Consider the following 21,701-nt stretch of genomic DNA (forward strand, 5'->3'; position numbering starts at 1 on the left):
TGGGAGGCACACTTTAAAACAAAAGCAACTTTGTTCGCGTCTTACGATATGGTTAGTTGGTACTGCAAATGTACATCTTGGTTGTGTGTTTGTGTCATGCATGAAATAACGACTTTTTAATATTGTAATCAAGTTTTTAACAATATATACAGAATATAAGGCAATTGGCTTTGATACTGGCTTTATCACGGGTATCTCAAGTCGAGCCCGCTATAGAGATTCTCGCGAGAAAGCCAGTATCAAACTTTTCAAGATATTTCCTTGTTGCTGGCTGCCAAAATCATATATACACTTATAAAGAGTAATCTGAGAGTCTTTGCCTAATTTCTGTTTTTGTTTTGTTTTGTTTTTGCTTTTTTTTTGTATTTAATAAACAACACAAAATTCAAAATTATAATCTTGAAATAGAATACTTTCAAATGACCTATTTTTTGCGGTTGATATACTAGCATTGGGGTACGGTTCATATGCCACCAACGTCATTCAATTCTACTGTGACGTAATGATTTTTCACGCATGCCTGGTTTTAAACTTACGTGTTATTTTTTGTATCAGGGCCAAAACGCTGTGACAACCATTATAGGGTATACAAATCTCGTTCTAGTTTCATTTTCTTTTCTGGAATTTCCGATGTAGAACGTACTGAAAACCGAAGACCGATCTGCATTATATCGTTTACTTCCGGGTACTCGAAACGCTGTACAACATTGTAAAATATTCCATTTTCTGTTTTTTTTGTTCTTAATACATTTATGATGTAGAAATAGATATTTGTCATATTTTTAGCGGTGTTTTGTTACACAAAAAGATGTTTTGCCCTCAACACTGAACTCAATGTTCTCTAAATGATAAATCCCCATGCTTTTGAATGGTAGACTAGGACCCATTCTCGTGAAATCATGGAATCACATGACGAGACTTACATACCCTATTGTTCTGTTTACATCGAAGGAAAATGTCGCTCATTACCGATAATTTATATTATTCTCGTGTATGCTAATTTCACTTAATTTGTTATATAATTTGTTAATTTTATATATGCTCATTTTCTTTTGAATCTAACTTTGTCTTGTTTTGGTTAATCCATATGTTTGTTGTGTTTCTCCATTTTGATGTTGTTTTGTTCTCTAGCTATTCTTGATATTACCGTTCGAACCCGGGTTCCCATGATTTCCGTTTTAAACGAATTCAACAAAATCATTATGTCTTTTTAGAAGGGCACCGTCGTAGTTCTCCACAATGTACAACATTTGAATGTTCTATTCTAGTTTATCCTGGTAGGAGGTTATTTTCAAAGATCTCAACACAATGTTCCTATGGCGTTAACTATTTAAAGTTTAGAGATATAACTCGAATCGTACTATATAAAACTCTTCCCAAGGCTGAAAGTTAAATTTCGTAAGTTATAAATGAACAAACACTTATAATTCTGCATGAACGCAATTCATTTTCATGTTTGCATTTTGAGAACCTTGGTACATGTACCTTAGTTAAAGTGTCTACATATATAGCATAAATCGATCGAAGATCAAGTAATAAAAAGAATTATAGGTGTTTTTATGTTTGCATAGGATTTATCATATCTATAGAAAGTCGAATACTTTTTAATATTATGTACGTGTTGACGGAGAGAGTAGATAGTAAACGTTGGCTATTTGATTTTTGTTTTATTTCTAGTCCAAGGTTGAGGAATACGGTAAAACATGTAAATAAGCATTACCCGAATATCAAAGTAAGGGCATAATGAATATGGATAACAAGGGCGGATCCAGACACTTAGAAAAGGTGGGGTGGCAGCCGGGGTTCCTCAGAAAAAAGGGGTGCTAGGACATTATTTGCCATCTTTTGTCCATTTTGCATATAAAAATGACAAAATTTCCTATAAAAAAGGGAGGGGTGTCAGCCCCCTGCAACCCCCTTCTGGATTCGCCACTGAAAAAGAATATACGTTAAATAAATAATACATCTTGAAAAAAATGAACGGTAACTATTTATGTAAGATTTTAGTTGTCATTTATTTTTTTTAACTAAAAGGAAGGGTTAAGATTTAGTTGTACACTAAAGAACTAATCATTTAAAGCGCTAATATTTTGATGACTTCATTTGAATTGCTATTTTTAGTAAACTAGAAATACAGTGTGTAGAGATTTAAGTTCTTACGTCATTTTGATAGTAATGAGGCTTTATTAATGTAATATCGCGCTTACACCCTATTGCAATTTTATGCTGATATGTTTTTGATATAAACACCCTTTATAGAACAAAATACGAAAATTACATTCACATTCATGACTTTAATTAATTGACTACATTACCCACCAAGACCATACTACATTCATTCATTCATAAAATGGTAATTTCGTTTATGACCTGATGAATATATACAAGTATGAATCAGAATGACTATCTCAATTATTCTAACGTACATATACATATTCACCACTTAGAAAATAAAACATTTTCGCTTAATTCAAATAAAAGTACGTATATGCAAAAGTCACATTTGTAAAGATGCACCATAATCTGATGATCAAATCAAATTCAGATCAGTATAGTTACAGCGAACCATTTAAATAATGTGTTTTAAATAAATCACAATAATGTTTAATTAACTACCCTTCTACCGCTTCTGTGATAATCTATGTATAAAGATCCAAAGTGAAGTTAATCCATCATATTACGTCATGCATTTTATATTATAGTTTCCTTTCCACCTGCGCTGATGGCAAGGAACAGACTTTTTCACTTAGATGTGTTGATACAAATGGTTTGATATTGAACATTTTCGATAAAGTTCCTAATTTATACTTTTTCTCTTGTAGTTTGGTCAAAAATTTCCTTGACGCTTAATTCCCGGTCTCTTTCAAGAGGTTCCCTCGTTCTTACATATCGTGCCGCTCTAGCCTGCTCCCATTGTTTGTCTGAATTTTGCATTCTCATTGAATGTCCATTGTGATTTCCAAAAGGAAACGGCTCATAGTTGTTAACTTGTCCATTAATTTCTTCCTGTTTAAATTTCTTCTGTTCATTCAATTTTGCCTTCTCTAATTCACCCGACTGTTTTGACTGCTCTTTATCGGATATACCTTCCATGACTGTTGTCTGCGGTGATTTTAAATGTCCCTGGTTAGTAGTCGGAGTTTTGTTTAAATCACCAGTATAATCGTTCGATCCTCCTCTTGATCGACTATTTACATCTCCTGTGGAAGATAAACTCTGATGTTTACCTATTAAGCTACCTGATCGTTCAGTAGACTGAGCAGAACTTTGATACATCTCTGGATCGGAGGCCATCTTTTGATTGACAGGTTGGGGAACTTTTATATTATTATCCTTTAATAAGTCATTTAATCCAATGACGTCAACGTCTTTTAATTTTTGTAAATATTCCACCAGCATATCTGTATCAATTTCAACCTTTTCTGACTTTCTTGAAGGCTTTGGTGATCTCTTTGGTGATTGTTTATCGGGCTTATTCTTTTGATTCCGTGCAGATAATGGATTCAAATAGCTCTTGTCGGGTATAGTACTGCTTGGAGGTCTGTGTACCCCGGCTCGGATTCTTTCGAGGTCCTTCTCAATCAATTTTTGTTCTTTACTTATTCCATTTAGTTTGAACTTAAATTCGTTGTACCTTCCGCCTGTTGTTAAGTCAAACTTTCTCTGCTCTCGTTTGTTTTGCTCTCTTGCAAACTCATGCGTTTTTAGAGATTTAAGACGTAAATCTGTCATCGCTCTGGATTTCTTGTTTAAGTCAGTTTTGTGGAAGTTTGATGCAGTGTTCTATCACCTGAAGAACATAAAATATTGTTTATAATCACTGTGGTGGGTTTCATTCACTAACCGCACGTTTTATGGTCATTTTTAATATCAATTTTATCTTTTACTGGAACTACGCACAGATTTTATTGGAAGCGGTTGACAATTGAAGTGACGGAAATGATATTAAGCAACCTGTAGCAAAAGTCATGAAAAGCTACCTATAATCAATAGCAATTAGAAATTGTCCCGGAAACATGCCTCAATTCTCGCGACAATTATCCGCTCCCATTACAACAGAATTTTATTGTTACTTCAAAGATTAAAGTGTTTCATTTTTGCAAGATCCATTTCTATCTGTGGTGATTGATCTGTTGTGACCATCATCGTCGTTTATAGCATGGTAGTGACAGGTATCGGACGATGGAACAAGAAATTATCTAGGGTTTATGGATATTGACTTGTTTTCAGTGAAGTTCCAAAAGATTACGGAGATGTTATAATCTACAGATTAATAGCCATCCTGATCATTGGTTTTCTTTTATACTTTCTCTGAGGGATAATTAAGCACAATTTCAAAGGTTAAGTGGCTGTCTTTGTAAGAATCATGCAAAATCTGAAAAATGTGATACACCCCAAAAAAGGCTACATATTTTTATTTTTGTAATTAAGTTGTTTTATGGGTCTATACTATGAAATGTGTAATAATTCATTCAAATCTGCCTGCTCTTAGGAGATAATCAACATTGAAAATCCAATAGATTCTACTGTCTTTGAGTGTAATTTACAGAGTTATCTCCCTTAATTTTGAAATCTACAGAGCATTGTATATAATTTTTATCTCCTGAGAATACAAGTTATATGAAAAACTGAATGTAAATTTCTGTTTACTATGACAATTCAAACAAAATATCAAAAATAAAAATACGTAGCTTTTCACCCATGAATCACATTTTGCATGATTCTTAGCTGGAGTGCCACTTAATATAAAGGAAATGAGGTGTTATATAGTAATATCTTGAAATAATGAAACAAAGTTCAATGGTTTGCAATCAGAAAACTACACACTTCTCAAACCAACATGCGTGCAGCTACGTATGAGATTATGAGAAAACATATTTATTTTAAATTGTATTATCACAAGAACTACAGAACAGAAAAGGATAGTTGTTTATAAGTCTAACCATTTCAGCACTCATTTGGAGTACATACATCAAAATTGATGAAAAAAAGTCATCCCCGACAAACTTAAGACCACAGTCAAATAAACCAGAAGACTAGTATTTCATTTTTTTTTATATAAAATAAGCTAAATTTACCACATAAAACACAAAGCAATCATTCATGACTCTACAGGAGCAGATCAGCAGCTATTTTATTGCCAAAAACTGATGAAGGAACCAAAGAAAAACTTGAATCCCCTGTTTATCTAGCAACAATAAAGTAATATTGGTAAATTACAATGTTGCTTTTACACTAGGATTATGCCCGACTGTGAAGATTGACAAAAAAAAAAAAAACGAGAAAAAACCAGACGATTTATTAATTTTTGCAAATCAAACCAGAGTTTTTATTTACGATATTTTTGAAATAATAAATTTAATGAACTGTTATAATGCTTAATCATATGGTATATGATTTAACCTCTACAAATTGGATGTATGTTGATAAGCCTGAAGAATTGATTTAATTCGATTAACCATAAAATCTTTTGATATGAATTTATTCAGATCAAAACAATACAATAATGTAAGTTATAATATTTTATAATAGTATTGACAAGACATCTGATATGGTTTTGAAGTATTTGCGGATAGTTTCTGGTGTATCATCATATTTTTCTGTCCTACATATAAAGAAATTTTCACTTTAATACATAAATTTGTTTCCTCCTACTTTTGGAAGTTGGAGTGACATACTGAAAGTGGTTTAAATAATTTAAGCTATATTTTTTTAGAATGTCAATGAAATATTTCCATCGCTTCTATTCAACATTAACTTTTAAATACAAAACATTGACTTTAGTGGCACCAATAACAAAAGATGTAAAACAGCTATTGAAATCTGAAGATACTATGTCATAAGTAGGAGACAAGAACAATAATTATATATAAGTAAAACCAACAACAGGAAACAGGTGTATCAAATGCAGACTCTAACAAATACTGGATATGCCTCTTTCGTCAATCCCGTTGCTCATTAACTTTTGTTTCTTTGTATGTATTTTAGTTACTTAATGTTCTTTGTTGTGTTTGTCTGTTTTCCATGTCTGGTCTTTGTCCCTGGATTACATTCTTTTGATTTCCCCTAGAATCTTGGTTCCCTTGATTACTCTTTAGCAATGTGAAGTATTATGGATGGATTATACATAGAGTTCCTATACATCACATTAATTCAATGTGGTAAATACCTTTTGAAATTAGGTGATTAAATTTTTAATTAAATTATTTCTTGAGAAAACAATACAAAAAAATGATGAATAAAAAATTGGAAAAGAAACAAAAAAAATACGAGCGTTCACGGCAGAATTTTGATCAGTTAACTAAGAAAAAAAAATAGTAACTACATTTAAGATTAACACATGCAAATTAAAGGCAAAAAAGACCAATTCATAGACACAAATCCAAATAACCACAAGTACACACATGACCACAATTAGGAAAAACTACCTTGACGAAAACTAAGAGCAGAGACAAGTACGGAGTCGTCTGCTATATGCTATAAAAAGACAGTTACACAAATGATAATGCAAACTTCTATAAACCTTACAATAAATGATAATGCAAACTTCTATAAACCTTACCATAATATTTGGAATCAAGGTGGTCATGAATAGCAAGCACTGCTGGTTCTACTTGATTTTTAGGAGATAGACCTAGGGCAAAATGGCATACTTCTTACAAATCACTGGAACGTTTGTGTTAAGCATTTTATTTCGATCTCGTGCAAGTATCAAAGTAACTTGGTTTGATTTCATTCTGTTTCAAATGAAAGCTTCAAAGGCTTTGGTTAAATTGTAATTTGTAAAAAGAGTGTGTTGAAATAGTTACAGAAATGTATTTACTAATTTTAATTATTATTCATTATTTAAGAGAGTAATCAAGGGAACTAAAATTCTAGCGGTAATCAAAAGAATGTAATCCAGGGACAAAGACCAGACAGGGAAAGCAGAAAAACACAACAAAGAGCGTAAAGTAACTAAAATAACACATACAAAGTAACAAAAGCAAATGAGCAACTTGGACTCAACTAAAAACTGGAAGCAAGGACCAGGTGCACCAGTAGGGTTAAGAGTTGTCATGGAACCAACTTTACAATGACTGTTCTGACAATAAAATGCCAAAAAAACTAAAAACAAACACATTCCGTACACGTTGTATTATAAAACTAATCAATGTACACTGTAAGTCGTAATTTGTTACATTCCTCTAAAAGTTGAGTTTAATGAAGTTCAACTTAACTTTCATCTAAAGTTAATCATTAAGAAACACTATTCGTTATTATATTCGGTAAATAGGTTTTCAAAAAGATAATAGTGTCTATAAAAGTTCATCAATCCCAGGGCTATTTTGTACAAACACTGAAAGGATGCATACAATTTAACCATTTTAACCATTTAAAGCATAATATAATAGTCTATGTTTTCTTATGTCACTGTCTTCTTCCCAACACAATTATATTCATGAACCAAGATTAACAAAAACTGTCCTACAATATTTGGTTAAACTGTACTTTAAGCTAACTTCGTCATATTTGTTTATTGTGAAAATACAAAAGAAGTAACAGTTATAATTGAATACTCAAGAACCGATGTTACATTTAAAAGCAATACAAGCCATACAATTGTCCAACTAACCAACAGCTAGTGTAATCACATTCGTCAATCTGATGTCAACAACTTAAAAGTAAACACACCATCATAGCTTTGTTGAAAACATGTCATTCACATGAATTAGGAAAAGATAACATGAGATTGGTGCCAAAACTTGTTTGGTACACATTTATTATAGCGCTTATGTATTCTGTTTGGTGGAAATATTTAAAGAAACAACATAAAAGTACCTTTTTCGATACAGACAGTTGATTGCTCAAAACGGTTAAGAAAGCACCAAACGCATTTATAATGAGTTCAGACGGTGAACAGCTTTATAAGTGAAAAATGAACATGATAATGTTGATTATATAACGGTATTAACTTACTTGAAATCTAACAGCCTATACATTTTACTCTTTTGAAGGAAAGGCGAAAAGTAAAAAGCTTGACCAACCCCACAAACATATGTAAATGCATTAAAACATAATATATATAATGATATTGTTTTGGGGACTTAGATATTTTTGTTAGTAAAACTTTGTATTTCATAAAAAAAAAACAGTCCTAAGATTCTGAAAATATAAAGCAAATACCACGCGACAACTTTGTACTACTAAGTAAAAATCAGCTGATTTACAGCACGCAAACACAGAAAAAAAAAGATTTTATCACATTGGCTGCTGGTAAGATGCCAGTATTGATTGTTGAAAACCTAGATCTTTTTTTATTCTTAAAATGATTGATAGCTTTAAATGCGTTATTGTTTCTAATATATTTAAAAAAAAAATTAACAAAAAAAGACATTTTTGATGGTGTTTCTTAAATCGTGTCTCCCTTATGAGTCAAAGTTAGAAAAAAGCAAAATACTTTCATATTAACTATTTTTTTAGATTGAATTCAACACATTTCTCATTCATTTCTTTTACAATATGCATTTGTATAGAAAGAGTAATCAAGGGTACCAAGAATCTAGCTGAAAGCAATATAATGTAATTCATGTACACACACCGGACATGGAAAATAGACGCGCACAAAAAAGAACCTAAAAATAATACGTATACAACAACAAAAGTAAATGACCTACTAGGACCCCACTATAAACTAGGAGCCCGGGCCAGGTGCACCGGTAGGGTAAGCGTCCTCTGCTTTTAATAAACTATAAATGTATTGGAAACTGAAGTAAATGTTGGAGTAATATGTAATGCGTTTCAGAAACTACGGTTTAGAAACATCACACTACGCATTTTGAACTGAAATATGGAAACTAAAGGAAGCTCGATTAAGTCAAGACTGATTAAATTTCTTAGGATTAAATGTAATCTCTAGATTCGAAAGTGGAAAATTTAAATGCTGTGGGGGTCAATAAATCTAACAACAATATTTAAGATGCTAACACTTAAATTAAATGTTGAGAGGTGATACCGGTACAAAGCTGGAACATAACAAATATCTGCTTAAAGCTTTGACCGTCACATAGAAATAACTCTTGTTGACTAAAATGAAAAATATGATATAAAGATTTAATTTAATTCTAGACCTTAATCGACAATAATTCAATTTGTAGTTTTCAAACCAATCTTATCTATGTAAATATTTTCATAACTCCTAATCACTAGAATGTATCTTTGGAATATAGAGGAAAAACAATTCAAAGAAACTTTTTGTCATAGACAAACTATAGAAAAATAAGAACACCAAAATTTACTTTTATACATGTGATATTGATGCTACGGGTTATGGGGTAAATCGGTAACCCTGGTTTAGTATATGCGATTACGATTCAAATAATAAAAATAAAAATAAAATAAAAAAAAAAAACAGTTTAGATTACAAACACTAAACTGTTTTATTTATCACTGTAGATTGCATTTTGTAAAATATTTATTATAACAAAATAACATTCCATGTAAATTCTACTCCATACAAATATACCATATGTAGAAGATTAAGTTTTATACAACATACTTTTATATATTCTGAATAAAGAAAAAAAGGGAGTAAACGTGGTTTATATACCAAGCTATTTTCCATTAAACACAGAAGTGGAAATGACAGCAAGGAATCCATCACTCCTGGACAAACACCAGACCAAGACTAAAAATAATAGCATAATGGAATAAATCGTTTGGTATAGCATTCAATTTTATAGTTCTCGTTGATATATTATATATATTTGCGAGAGCCTATTCTTAAAATGATTATATATAGGTTTGTTTTTAATGAAATTTTTATCAAGCCTGTAAAGTGAGAACAGAATAATTGAGTTAAAAAGGAAACAAAACAGTAGAATTTCACTTAATATATATACTTTATTCAAATTATATCGTTTACCTTGTTTTCTCTCCTAGGATTTATCCTTTCAGATGGATTTAAGAAGGAGTACATATATCAAACATGAAATAACAATATTATTAAAGACCAAACATGGAAAAAAGACACACACAATAAAGAACATAAAATTACCAAAATAATACATACAAAGTAACAAAAGTAAATGAGCAACTCGGACTCCACTAAAAACTGGGAGCATGGATCATGTGCACCGGTAGAGTAATTGTTCTCTGCTATTCTAGAAACACCCGGGAAGTTGTGGCAGACTGAAAGACTGTGGGCTTTCATGGGGGAAAGGCACAATAATTGGCATGATTTAGTCCCAAGTGGCGACAAAACTGCAGCTTTATGTCTCGTGTAATTTGAAAGTATCAAGTAAGTTAATGTATGTGGTGTATAACAATGTAATAATTATGTATATATGCATATTTGATATGAAAAAAATTATAAGTATATCAAAACAAGTACACAAGGTTAAAATATAACAATACTATACTAGGCCTTCGCGACCAGTTACTGAAAATGGACATATCAGATGAAAAAATTTGTCGTTACTTACATACTTTTATTAAATGATAAAGTTGGACCAGTGCAAGTATTAAAATTTTAATCGATCATTGGATTGTTAAAGTACAATCTACGTGTCTTATTTAAGGATGAACACACTGTACCTTTAATTTCAAAGTAAAACAAAAGGCTAATGTCAAAAAAGTCAAATAATTTCATTACACAAGAGAAGGTCTAATTTGAAATCAAACCGATTTCCTTTTGTATTTATAGAAATGATTCAAGTCATTTGTGAATATGCAAAATCTGAGAGTTTTATTAAATTCTAAATATCACAATCTTTATTACTGTAACCGTGATATTATGGAGGTAACAATTACATACTTATAAACTATGCATGTCCAGTCATTATGAAATGTGTTATTTGTTATGCGATATATATCAGCTTTGTTTATGATGGTCTCAAATGCATACGTAGATGCTACTAAATAAGGCTAATGTCATATTTTATGTCTATGAAAAGAGTTAAATAAATATACGTTATTACTATGCAAAGTAAAAGGCCAACACATGTTAAGAATCACGAATTCAGAAAATTTTTCTTTTCTTATTATACGAAAACACCATGATAATGTTAAACGATACTATTTGAAAACAGAAGATTTTGCAATATACATATGCGCTTGTGAAGGAAACCTCTTGTGCAAATTACTTAAAATTCATAACTGATTTTGCCTTTTTCTTTTTTTTCTTAAGTTCTTTTAATAAGATTCATTTACCTTAATCTGGTTAAATACCGTGTTAAAGAATAATCAAAATTTCAATCAATCTTGAGAAAAAGAGATAAAAAAATGACTTAGATGTGTCCAGATTAATTTTATTGTCTGGAGAAAATCAGAAGAAAACATGAGAATATTGCTCACTTTTCAAGCAAGTCTTTTAGCTGATACCTGCTTTGTTAAAATGTATAATGAACATCAAACATATTACAACACTTCAATGCAGACAAAACAAACGTTGATTCATCAGACCAGTGGTTAATAGTCTAAACTGAACTAAAAAACATGGACAAATTTTCAGTAGCACAAAATTCGAAACACCTAAAACCCTTGTATCAAATATGGTATGTACAATGTTGTGGCTCCTCGAATTTATCGGTGCTGCATGTTGTGTATATAGTTCAATGTTTTGGTTATTGAACTTCCTACGTATTTGGTTAAAGCGCTGCTGCTGAAAGGTTACGTGTACCGCATGCCGAAATTGGCGATATTTATATAGTAGTTATTTTTGTATGGACAAAATAGAAGACTTTGAGCAGGCTCGTTATGAGTAATTTGTTCTTAGCGGTTTGTCCTGTCCAAAAACTTCCACTGCAAAGTCATTTAAATACACAAATATCATATATAAAGTATTAATGTGAAATCATATCATTTAACTTTAATTCTGCTCACGTGACTCAAATAATGAGTTAAGTAAACTATTTGAATACCAAAATCAACATTTACAAAAGATGCACTTCATCGCCTTTCAAGTTGACACTCTCGAATAACTTCTTCCTTTTAGTCACGTTCTTAACTTAAAAAAAAATAAAGTGGTATATCAATATAAAAGGCCTGGACGTTCTTGAATTGAAAACGACATACCAAATTTAGTTGCATCCGACACAATATGCACGTATTCTTTCTCTTAGGTTCTACCTAGTACAGATGTTTTGAAACTGTGGTGTGCATTAACGTTCCATTTTCAAAATAAATATTGCTTATCATTAAGAATTACTACTGATTCTATCATTTCACAAAATTAAAAAAACGAAAGTAAAGGAAGACGATAGAAAAAAAAACATAATTAGATATGAATAGAAGGACTAAAATGAAAACATGACGTTGTAAACATAATCAATATCAAAATATACAAACGAATTAAAAAAAAATACACAAAAAGTAAAGGGTAGAACTACTTTAATGATCTGAAAGAGTAATCAAGGGAACTCGCGCCGCAATCAAACGAATATGATCTAAGGAAAAATACCAGACAGAGAAAACAGACACATATAACAAAGAACATAAAATATCATGTATAAAAAACAAAGGCAAATGAGCAACTCGGACTACACCAAAAATTTAGAATAAAAGCAAAAATTATTTATATTTTGACATGATACGTTACCTTACCTTATATTGTTTTCCTTTATAAACCTTTTCTTCCAAAATGAAATTCATGCATGATCCCTTTTACTGTCATTGTTAATTTTGGGTTTACTATTGTTTAAAATGGAATTAAAATTTCTACGTAAAGGACCTTTTATATAGCTAATTAACATTCAGTTAATCTTGATCGTAATGAGTGATATTAAATACGATTAGGTGAAAGGGTATACATGATATTACCAAAAAAAGACAAAACAGTTATGTAAACAAATTAGTTTATGTAAAAAAATAGTTGCATTACCAGACAATGGGAAATAACTCTGGATCTAATTTGAACCCAAGACATAAGTTTCCCTTGAATACTTGCAATTCCTGAAGCAACAACAGAAATATATCAATCATTTCATTCCAGAGAAAACACACCCCGAACGCGGGATATGAATCATTATATAAAACTACTACCTCAAAATAATTTAACATAAAGTTAGTTATTGCTGAATAGAAAGAATTATAAACCCATTATGACAGTAGTTTATCAAATAAAAATAGAATTAGGTGAAAGGGTTATACAGGAACCTGCCCGAAAAGAAAAAAATAGTTACATATATGTAAAAAAAAATAGTTAATGTAAAAAAAAAAACCATTTAGTTGTATCGCCAGACATGGGAAATAACTCTGCATTAAAATAAACAAATGGGAAATCTGGAAAGCTCTGATTTCAACTAAAGACACAAATTTCCTTGAATACTTGCAATTCATAAGGCAGGTCTATTATGACAACAACAAAAATATATTAATCATTTCATTCCATAGAAAATACACCCCGAACAGTATGACAGTAATTTACCAAGTCAAAATAGAAAACCTATAAATGATTTTGTTGTGAATTCTAGTAATTTACACAATTTACCCTACATTTTTACCAATTACTGTTCAATACTCGTTTTTATTAACATCTGGCGGAACATTATATTTGAAATCACATTTAAGAAAAACATACTTACACGTGGTGGATTGTGTCTGCAGACTGACAGATTCTTGATATGAAATCGTCGTCCAACGTCAGTGGTCTGATCGTATTTAATTATTGCCAAATCATCTCTTTATGTGATACTAAATACGTTCAAAGTTTGATAAACCTTAAAACTATTAAGGGTAAGACATCCAAAATAGCTCGTATAAGGCTATTATTGTTGTCATTAAGATATCTCATACAAATTGCTTGATTAATATCAAATTGATGGACACGACATGAATGGTATTACTTTAAATAACAATGCCTGTTAAATCCATATTTGTGGAGATTTCAATGCTTGTATGCTTAGAGATCGTTCGGCATTTGACCGGTCAGGTACACAAAAATATGATGAATGTATTTTAAAGATTTAAATAATTCTATAGCAATGTACCGGTTTGGGTTAGTATAATTTTGATAAGGTTTGGTAACAGAAGGGGATTTTATCGTATATTTGTGAAGACATCAATATACAACACGCGAACAAAGCACACTTCTAAATTGAAAGATAAGATCTAAAAATGTATTTATTGATTTACTGACTATCTGACTTCTTTGGGATGGTGATTTTATGAATTGTTAAAAGAACGTAAAGAATGTTCATATTAAGTTGAAACATTCAGCATTTCTGTGACCTTACTTTTGTTTTTTAATTCTGTTTCTCTGTCGATGAGATGAATTTATTACCTGTGTGAAGATAGCATAAGAAAAGAAAAGAAGTGATAAAAGCATCTGGCTACCAAGTGTATGTTTTACTTTTTTCGATTTATTTTTAACAGGTATTCTTACTAGATCTGTTGTAGTACTTTTATTTCACATCTAATGTTGTATAGGTCATAACGCAGAGTCCTAAACAATAACGAATAACCGGAGACAAAAGCAATGTAGAAATTACACAAGACCATCAAGGAACAACTTTAAACAAATGTGCAAGATTTGATCATCAAATGAACAACGCAGTTTCCACAAAACAATTCGACCTGCGAATACAATTGAGGTTTATCGGTAAAGTAATCGGTACAGCTGCTCTATGAAACATTGACCGGAATGATAATATGCCATATTCTTCGAAAGAAGGTAACCGTTACTATGAATGAATTTGTTCAAATGCTGCAGAAGATAAACGATTGCTTTACTATTTTATGATAGCAATCGAAAAAAAGTAATAAGTCTTCAATATTATAGGATTTCGCTATATGTGTTTATCTGTTTGACATTTGGCACAACAAATATAAACGTACGAAAACAAATAAAAAAAACCAAAATATTTACAGTACTAAAAGAATAAAAATTCATTGCGTTTTGTCACGAGTTCATCGCGAATTGTATTCCTTAATTCCTTAAGAGTTGTATAAGTAAACGTATAGGTGTTAACCATCGAAAATTCCAGCATTTTGACACATAAAAAAAAAAACAAAACGTGTTGGTTTTTTCAAACAATTTATATCGTAATCATTTGTTTCAAATTCACATTCTTTACTGAAAAAAATGCAATAAAATATATAATTTTTAAAAGCCGTTGCAAAGCTCTAAAGCTGATAACAATCGTTGATACCAAAGCTCTTAGCACAGATTGTTGTTTCTAACTTATCACAATAATGGTTTTGTTTCTTAACCAAGCTGTATCATAATCTTGTGATTGAAAAAATACAGTCATACTACGGGGCGCCGACTGGGACTTGATCTTTTTGTAATTAAAATCAATTTTGTATACACAATATTGAATTCTGTCATAACAAAATCATTTTTATTGTACAAAACTATGTTATGCAGACTTGTTTTATGATCACTTCAATTTTGTAATGACAAAATTCATTTTTGTCAAATAGGCATGCAAATTTAACTTATTTGCATAAAATATTGACCTTTGTTACCTGATAAGAAAATTATATAACAAAAGTCAATTTTGTGTGACAAAATTGAAAGAGTAATCAAGGGAACCAAGGTTATAGCGGTAATCAAAAGAATGTAATCTAGGGACAAAGACCAGACATGGAAAACAGACATACACAACAAAGAACATAAAGTAATTAAAATCATACATACAAAGTAACAAAAGTAAATGAGCAACTCGGACTCCACTAAAAACTGGGAGCATGGACCAGGTGCATCGGTAGGGTAAGCGTCCTCTGCTTTTCTAGAAACACCCGCCGAGTTACTCATAAAAAGTCAAGTCCGGGGTAGACAAATAAGGAAAGGAAAACTATGACCCGTTGAATAAATCAGTTTTCATGGTGCTGATGGATACACCATAACGATCCACAAGTTCATGATGACGACCATAAAACTTCTGTAGTGATGACTTCAATCTTGTAGCAACATAACCCTGTTCCAGAAGCCTATTTGTTAGAGTTCTAGCGCGATACAAAAAGTCTGTGTAGTTTCGGCAAGCTCTGGCATAAATTATGAGCTCAAGTTCTTTTGGGTAGATGCGATGTATCAAATCCCCGAAATTAGAGTTGTTTAAAGATAATACGTCATCTATATAGCGGAAACTGAGATTAAATGATCTAGCCAAAGGATATTCTTTCTTTCTGATAAAGATCAGCTATAAAGTCAGCCTCATAAGAATAAAGGAATAGGTCAGCAAGTAAAGGAGCACAATTTGTTCCCATTGGAATGCCGACCGTTTGTTGAAAAACACGTCCACCACACCGGACAAATATGTTGTCGATTAAAAATTCCAGCATTTTGTAAACATCTTCCTCTGTATATTTGGAAGATGATTTTGAATTATTTCTTACAAAGTATGAGGAATTTCTACCAAGAACTATATATTTGTATCTAGGTGTAACATCTTTTTTGGAAAAACAACGACGTATAATGTTTTTAAGTCGGGATTTTAACTGAGTATGGGGAATAGAAGTATACAGTGTTGAAAAATCATAGGTTTTAATGCTATTATATTCAGATAATAGTCTTGAACTGATTGTCTCCAAAAGATCTTTCGATATTTCTACGGGAGTAACATGTGTTGTGGTAGGACTGCAGACTCTCTTGGACAGTTGTGAGTATAGAAGTTAAAAGTTTTGAAAGAGGTTTGGTGTACATTTTGCAGATCCAGCTATGAAACGTTGTTTGTATGGATTCTTGTGACGTTTAGGAATCCAGAACATAAACGATAAATTACAATCATCGTCCTTGGTAGAGAGACCAAAAGAGGATAGCACAGATTTATGGTTTTCCACAATCTCTTCTTTGGAGAGACTGGTAGCAATATAGGTCTTATCACTGCTATTATTTTGTACGTTTACCTCTGATAATAAACATTGGATATAAAACGTTTTGCAGACAAAAGCAATGTTGTTTTGGGCTTTGTCTGCTGGTACGACAACATATTTGTCATGTATAGTAGACAATGTTTTTGCTACATCGGGGTCTTTGAAAACTGATGTAGCCTTGGCATTCATTGACCTACTTAAACCTTTCATTCGTTTCAAAATTAAAGACCTCACGGCCTTTAACCACTCTGACAGAGAATCAATGTCTTCTTGTTGTCGTTTTATCCATTTTCTTGCATAGTCGACGGCATCCATAAGAACTTTAAAGTTATAATTCCAATTTATGGACCGCGGTTCACGGTACTTGGGACCTTTAGAAAGGATATTACGCAGAGATTCGTTTTCGATAATGGTTAAATCTCCCGTAATGACGTGACCAGAAGGACCATATTTGAATGGAGAGGTTTTGCAAGAACAGTCAGGTGGTTTAGCCTTGAAGTCCTCAATCTCGAGGTTCTGCAATAGCCTTTTATAATTGAAAATTTTGGATGCGATGGGTGAAGTATAGGAATATGAACAATTTGGTATGGATTTGTCTTTGAAATATGGGAGAATTTTGTTGGTAACGTTTTTGTGATGGAGGATGTTAGCCAAATTAATTGCTTCTATACCTTTGTTGACAAAGGTAGTGGAAGAAATGATCGTTTTTCTTCATCTTGACTTTTCACACAAACTGGTTTAAAGAGTCTGTGGAAACCAACATCCAAAATGATGGCAACAAGTCTGTATAATAATGAGGTGGGTTCAGAAATAGGAGTGTCAGGACTTGTTTTGTAAAGGGAGTGTAGTAGAGTGAGAGGTATAGAATAAAGTTCGGTTCTAATGTGATGAAGTCCAAAGAGACCATCTATGGAGACATCATGTAACTTAGGTGACGTATAGTGGCGATGGCCATGACTCCTTTCCCGTCTTGGATTTTTGTCAAATAAATTCATCACATTTATGTTATTATGGTTTGAAAGGTTTCCTATACTTTTTATGTTGTCATTGCATCCGTAAGGTATTGCAGTACCTAGTACAAATTGTATGCAAAATGTGATTTTGTAATTAAAATTAATTTTTGTGGACACAGAAGTGAAGATGTATCACAAAAGTCACTTTTGTGTAACAAAAGTCAATTTTGTATGCACATTATTTTACAGAATCCAAACTTAACTAATTTGCATACAACATTGACTTTTGTTACCAAATATTCAAATTAGGTAACAAAAGTAAAGTCTGTGATGCAAAAATGAATTTTATTATGACATACGTAACTTTTGTCCATTGTTTAGATTACTTTGTATGACAAAATTAAAATATGTAGTATGCTATCAATTTTGTTAATCTGAACTCATTTTTGTTGAAATAAATTTACTTTTGTCTGTACAAAATTGAATTTTGGGTACAAAATCACAAGAGTCCCATTCGGCGTCCCGTACATACTTGGTATAAGTTGATAACCTAATGTTCTTAAGAAATAAGCAGCAGAAACAAATAGTGACACGCTCAAAAATAAACACAGCAAACTATGTAATTGAGCGCCAAACAAAACTGAGTTGTTTCTCAAACCCAGTTAAATGAAGGAACTCGCGTTAAGTTTCTGTACTCTTGCCAAAGACCTCTATGAACGTGTACCATGAAAAAATCGTAAGAATCAAATTTGACGTGAGTTATGACGTCACAATACTTTGATTTATTACGCTGTCATACCATACTTAACGACTAATTTTACACTTATTTTTTCTTGTAAAAAAAGGACAGCTGTACCTAAGACCACTTTGAAAGTGTACCCTAAAATTTTGAACCTTATATTGGTTTACACATATAAAATAAAATCATCTGTACCTATGTTATGATGTAATTGTTTTTCTCAGTTTGGTACACGTACACCAGATACATGTCGCCTCCCACTCAAAAGTTTATTTTACCTATTACCTCTTAAGATTGGATTAAAGCACCTTCCAGTTATACTAAAAAGCCAAAGTAGAGACTTTATGTTAAGAATCTTCGACAAACAGTCAATTAACTCATGAGTAAATGCAGACAAACAAACAGAGTAAATATTATGTTTCGTTCAATTTGCGCTTGGTTGTTCCATTTCTTCACATTCCATTGATATGTTTGTTCATACTGTTATTAATGGGTTTATACATTAACATTAATAGGGAATACTTATCTAAAATATATTAATTGTAAATTTATTTAACATCCAAATTGTGCGAATGTTTGATTTGATTTGCCCGATTTGTTATTCATTACTTTAAATTACCTGCAAGGTTAAAAGTGGTCTCTTGAAGTAATATGATTTAAAGTACATTTCAACCAGTGCAAATGATGACAGAATATATTCAACTGTTACCAAGAGATACGACTCTAAAGCAAAATCCTATTTTCATAACTCGGTGGGTGTTTCTAGAAAAGCAGATGACGCTTACCCTACCGGTGCACCAGGTCCTTGCTCCAAGTTTTTAGTGGAATCCGAGTTGCTCATATGCTTTTGTTATTTTGTATGTATGAGTTTAGTTACTTTATTGTTCTTTTTTGTGTATGTCTACTATCCATGTCTGGTCTTTATCCCCGGATTACATTCTTTTGATTACCCTATAACATTGGTTCCCTTGATTCCTCCCTTACAATATATGCAAATACACTAGTAATAACATCTTTGAGTGTTTCTTTTACAAGGAAGTATTCGAATAGATATGAGTTATACTGAAGACTGTACTATTGTACGTCCACCCACATATATTTCTTTTTTTAATCGAGTCTACCGTAATGGTATTATTGTGCAACAAAAAGTAGCGGGTCCTGCAAAATATTCGACTGAAAAGTGCATTTTCACACACTTTTATGTGAATTAATTACATTCAAATTGATGCGTTGTAAGCTTTTGTCATATTTTTTTCATATTATATTCTCAGTAATTACCATTTCATTCGTGTGTTGAAACATTGGAGAAAGGCTTGGGTAATTCTTACGGAAATGTGTAAGATGATGTAAAAAAAGAAATGTGGTATTCAAAAGAAACCCTCTGAAGCATTGGAATTAATTATGTACAATTTGGAAATACGGTCGAGGACAAACACCACCGAAGCGAAGGTCAATGAACACGACTTAATAGTGGAAACGAAGACAAATAAAAAAAATAACAATAATCAACAATTACAGTATTTTCTTTTTATAAACTTAATAAATAATGATAATAATATATTATCCGTGATAATACATTTACCTATCCTTAATTATATTAACTCATATTTCAAACAGTTCTAAGAAATAGTTGTTCCAGCTTTTTATACAAGCTCTTTGCCAAATAATTCTATATTTAAAATCTAACATCGGGCATATATATGATATTCAATCAGTTCATGTTTAAAAATCTAAACATGAAAGTTAAAGTTGTAGAGGTTTGTGACTTGTTGCAGAATAGTAAACTAACTCCTCTTCATATGTATTTAAAAATAAAGTAATCAAGAATGACTTTTATACAACACAGATGTCATTCAAGCGTCTCCCAATTTTGCGCGCGATGGGTGCTTAAAAATGATAATTGACGTATGCTGGTCCATGCTTTAAAGTCTTCTCTTTCTGGAGTCATCAAATGTACAAAACTCAAAAGATCTGGTAGAAATTCTTAAATCTGTATTGTTTCCGTAAAATGACAAAATGCAGATCTTGAATGTTTTATGTACTAAAACTTAAATCAAATGAAGCTGAAATCAAGTTTTGATCATAAACATAGTTGTAAGAAAACCTCAATATATATTTTGTATTAAAAGCCTTTTTAAAATAATTTAAATTCTTCCAAAGATACTCAGAGAAAAAAAACTCGATCATTTTAGAGAATTTGAGTCGCTTATTTACATATTTTATTTGTTTGTTTCTAAATGCTGTTTTCTGTTTCATCTTTTTATCATTTTATACAGTCTTGAAATGATATATAACCATTTATCTTAAATTATCTGAACATGTAACATACATGGTATACAAAGCTCTTGGGCTTGATCTGTGATATTTTGTATGAAACACGAACTGATGAAAAAAGAGAATATACCACTGTGGCAACTGGCTATGAAACTGTTAAACTTTCAAATTGGTTTAAACTGATCAAATACTGCATTTACGCATCGTAATTTAAATCCCATCTATAAATTCATAGGGACTTACTTGATCGATGGACTATGGCTATGGAAAGTCTGGACTCACAGAATCATTTGTCGTACAAAGATGCAAATATTTCACGCCAATAAATCTTCTCAATCCATTAGCCAAAAATAACGTCAAGTGTAAATACTATATACGGAGTGTATGTAAAGTAACCAAAAAAATAAAAAAAATTAAATAAATAACTAAAGATAAGTTTAGACGATCTTTTATCACACTACTGAATTGTGGTTTAAAATAATACTTAATGGATAGCACCTTTTTATATCTACCTTTAATGTTTCCTTGCTGCGTTATCTACAGTAAGACATGGGATAATCCTTAATTCTATAGCTAAGTAAATCCAAAAATAGCTTCAAAGAGATCATTGGATTATATCTTTATATTGATTCTATTGTATAAAACTGTCTGGGTTTAAAGTAAACTCTGAAGTTTGAACATGGTCATGTATGGGTTATTACAACCAACAAAAACTGCTAAACGTAATATTTACTTCCAATGTTCGTCTATATACCTCTCTGAGTATCTGAAAGGAAGAGATATGAAATGCCGAAAAAAGCTGATTCATTTTTTCAAACGGGGACAAACTCACCAGAACTAATTTCTAAAATCTTATTCTCTTTCAAGGTAATTTTACATGCATTATATATTCAATGATATATAAAAAGCTTTTTAAGAAAACCTGTCAGTCATGGTCAAGT

General features: G+C 31.5%; 1 protein-coding gene across 4 annotated transcripts; it reads right to left on the reverse strand.

The window, feature by feature from the left end:
• Window positions 1-2,274: 2,274 nt before the first annotated feature.
• On the reverse strand, window positions 2,275-21,159 carry LOC148611868 (uncharacterized). 4 transcript variants are annotated; one of them, XM_088592830.1, is made up of 3 exons: window positions 13,563-13,693; window positions 12,860-12,930; window positions 2,275-3,790 (listed from the first exon to the last, which is right to left on the reverse strand). In XM_088592830.1, the coding sequence occupies exon 3, from the start codon at window positions 3,730-3,732 to the stop codon at window positions 2,803-2,805; it is 930 nt and encodes a 309-aa protein (XP_088448956.1). In that variant the 5' UTR covers window positions 3,733-3,790; window positions 12,860-12,930; window positions 13,563-13,693; the 3' UTR covers window positions 2,275-2,802. The 4 variants fall into 4 exon arrangements, with proteins under 4 accessions (XP_088448956.1, XP_088448957.1, XP_088448955.1 ...); XM_088592831.1 differs by lacking the exons at window positions 12,860-12,930; window positions 13,563-13,693 and adding an exon at window positions 21,004-21,159; XM_088592829.1 differs by lacking the exon at window positions 12,860-12,930 and having other exon boundaries at window positions 13,563-13,717.
• Between the last annotated feature and the right edge of the window lie 542 nt (window positions 21,160-21,701).

This window comes from Perna viridis, chromosome 7, assembly GCF_037379345.1.
Source record: "Perna viridis isolate PV_CMFRI_1.1 ecotype Kerala chromosome 7, ASM3737934v1, whole genome shotgun sequence".
NCBI classification, from domain to species: Eukaryota; Metazoa; Mollusca; class Bivalvia; order Mytilida; family Mytilidae; genus Perna; species Perna viridis.

Coding starts and splice junctions, on each gene's coding strand:
- LOC148611868 (XM_088592831.1), bottom strand. CDS start 3,732: ATGACAGATTTACGTCTTAAATCTCTAAAAACGCATGAGTTTGCAAGA.